Source organism: Dipodomys ordii, unplaced genomic scaffold (assembly GCF_000151885.1).
Source record: "Dipodomys ordii isolate 6190 unplaced genomic scaffold, Dord_2.0 Scaffold179, whole genome shotgun sequence".
In the NCBI taxonomy this organism is placed as follows: domain Eukaryota; kingdom Metazoa; phylum Chordata; class Mammalia; order Rodentia; family Heteromyidae; genus Dipodomys; species Dipodomys ordii.
In genome coordinates this window covers 334,622-337,471 of record NW_012267395.1, presented here as the reverse complement: position 1 = coordinate 337,471, position 2,850 = coordinate 334,622, and the positions used below count along the sequence as shown (strand labels likewise).

The 2,850-nt window shown below is 63.9% G+C and overlaps 1 protein-coding gene across 1 annotated transcript in view; it reads left to right on the top strand.

Annotated features, from left to right (window-relative positions):
* The window catches only part of Fam83h (family with sequence similarity 83, member H), an 18,128-nt gene extending 17,368 nt beyond the window's left edge, over nt 1–760 (top strand). The window contains exon 5 of the mRNA XM_013033836.1: nt 3–760. Coding sequence (XP_012889290.1) covers nt 3–735 — 733 coding nt within the window. The 3' untranslated portion in view covers nt 736–760. The remainder of the gene's footprint in view (nt 1–2) is intronic.
* Nucleotides 761–2,850: the final 2,090 nt, after the last annotated feature.

Sequence of the window (2,850 nt, the reverse complement as noted above, 5' to 3'; positions counted from 1 at the left end):
AGGGGCAGCCCGGTGCCGCCTGTGCCCGAGCGCAGGGGCAGCCTCACCTCCGCAGAGGCTCCGAAGGCCAGCCCCGCGGAGGAGGCGGCGGGCGGCCCCATGGAGGCCCTGCGCAAGGGCTCCCTGCGCCTCCGGCAGCTGCTGAGCCCCAAGAGCGAGCAGCGTGGAGAGGAGGAGGGCGGCGCCGCGGCGCCCCAGGAGAACGGGCAGCCCGAGAGTCCCCGGCGGCCATCGCTGAGCCGGGGCGACAGCGCCGAGGCCGCGGAGGAGCGGGGCGGGCGGGTGCGCCTGGCCTCTGCCACGGCCAACGCCCTGTACAGCAGCAACCTGCGGGACGACACCAAGGCCATCCTGGAGCAGATCAGCGCCCACGGCCAGAAGCACCGAGGGGTCCCTGCCCACAGCAGCCCGGAGCTGGGGCGCCCGCCGGCGGCCGGAGACCTGGCCCCAGATATGTCCGACAAGGACAAGTGCTCGGCCATCTTCCGCTCAGACGGCGCAGGGCCGCAGGCCCGGCTGAGCCGCACGCTGCCCGCCAGTGCCGAGGAGCGGGACCGGCTGCTGCGCCGCATGGAGAGCATGCGCAAGGAGAAGCGCGTCTACAGCCGCTTCGAGGTCTTCTGCAAAAAGGAGGAGGCCGGGGCAGGGGACAGCCTGGCCGAGGAGGACGCCAGGGACAGCAAGGTGGGCAAGTTCATGCCCAAGATCCTGGGTACATTCAAGGGCAAGAAGTGAGCGCGCCAGGCCGGGCCCCCGCCACCGGCCCCGAGTCTGTCCTGCTGGTGGCCCTGGTCCGTGTTTGAGTAGTGACCACCAGGCCCTGGTGCTAAAGCTCTGTGGGGCCTGACTGGGGGTTTCCCAAACTCAGTGTTCCCTGGACTCCACTTCTGGGACCCGAGAGTATTCCTCAAACCCAGCGTTCCACAGACTGCTCCTGGGGCCCAACGAGTGTCCCCCAAACCCCACTCCACTTGAATTTGCCTGGCAGCTGCCCTGTCTCTCACCCATGGCCTATCCTCCGCCGAGGGCTCCTCCCAGCACCCTTGGCCTGTCCCCTCCACCATCTTGGGCTCGGGTCCCTTTGGGGGCTGCCATTCACCTCAGGGACCTGGCTCTGCCTGGGTCCCGTGTCTTTCAGGGTCCTCATCACTTTGTGCCTCGACTTCCTGATCTGTCTCGGGCCTTTTGTCTTCTCAGGAGCTCCTGTCTCGGGGCGTCCCGCTGCCTCCAGCCCCTGCTCTGTCCTCTCGCTCACTGCTGTGCTTGCCTCCACCCTCCTTGGGCTCTGTGTGTTCTCAGCTTCCTGCCACCTTCTTGGCATCCGCTCTCCTGCTGTGGTAAAGGTAAAGCTATCTGTGAGGAAGTGTTGGGGTGCTCCTGGGGTGACAGGCCACTGGGGCAGGGATGTGGGGCCCTGGAAGCACCGCCCTGCCCCCAGGCTGTAGCCCCCCCTCAGCCAAGTCTGCCCTCCAGCCATTCCCTGGGCAGCGCTAAGAAGCCAAGAGGGGAACACAAGCACAATAAAAGTCTGGATGGACACCTGTGCCGCAGCCTCATTCATTGAGTAGTGCCCCCCACGGGGCATGGGTGAGGCATGGGTGGTCCCCATACTCTTGCAGACGCCTGGTGCGCCAGCCCAGCCTGGTCTTGGTCCTTTTCCTATTTGTTGCTAGCACACAGGATCTGTCCTCTGTCCAAGGTTGCTCTTCTGTTTTCTTTTCGTGTTGGCTAGCACGCTGCCACTTGAGCCACAGCACCACTTCCAGCATTGTGTGTGTGTGGAATGGAACCCAGGGCTTTGTGCATGCCAGGCGAGCACTCCACCACCAAGCCACATTCATTATTAGCGAAGGCAAGAAATCTTGTAACACTCCTATCTATAATTAGTAACACACAGAGTGGGAAATTGAGGGTCAAGCCGTAGAGCGCTAGCCGTAAGCAAAAAACCAGTGTCCTGGGCCTGAGTTCAAGCCTCGAAGAAGGAAAAAACAGCAAGAGCCAAGGCCCCTGGACAGGCAGCGGTGTGTTTTGTTTTTTACTCAGAAGCTGGGGAAGGGAAGACATGGGGGCATAAGCCACAGCGTACACGTCCTGTGCCTGGGCTTCCACGCAGCCCGAGCTCTGCAGAGCTCCCCAGGCACGGCCCGAGCCACCGCTCTACTTGAGGTTCTCAGTGGTTAACTGGACATTAAGAATCTCAAGGACAGCCGGGCGCTGGTGGCTCAAGCCTGTAATCCTAGCTACTCAGGAGGCTGAGATCTGAGGATCGCGGTTCAAAGCCAGCCCAGGCAGGAGAGACTGTGTGCGGCGAACGCCTTCTCGGCCAGCGAGGAAGAACGACCACCACACCAGGAGTCTTCTCAGATCACGCTTTATTGGACAGCCTTCTTGTTTGTAGGAGAGCTTGAGCGCGAGAGCGCGCGCACAAAAACATGGCCGCTTATATAGGGAATAGGAACACTGTCGTTTTCCCATTGGTCATCTGCCTTTCGCCGTCACCAGGTGCCACAGGATTGGCTGGGGGCTCTACGTGGCTCGCGCATGCGCAAAGCCCAGGGGCAGCGCGGAGGACGCGGGCCTCGCCACGCAGGATTCGTTCCGCTCGCGCCTCACGCCACTCATCCAGCGCAGCTCCCGGCTGCGCTCCTCCCTCATCTTCGCGTCCCAGGCCGAGGGCACCGCCGGGCCCACGGCCGCCGCCACAGAGAAGGTGCAGCTGCTGCACCGCGAGCAAACGGTGAGCGAGACGCTGGGCCCGGGCGGCGAGGCCGTGCGCTCCGCCGCCTCCACCAAGGTGGCCGAGCTGCTGGAGAAGTACAAGGGCCCGGCCCGCGACCCGGGCGGCGCCTG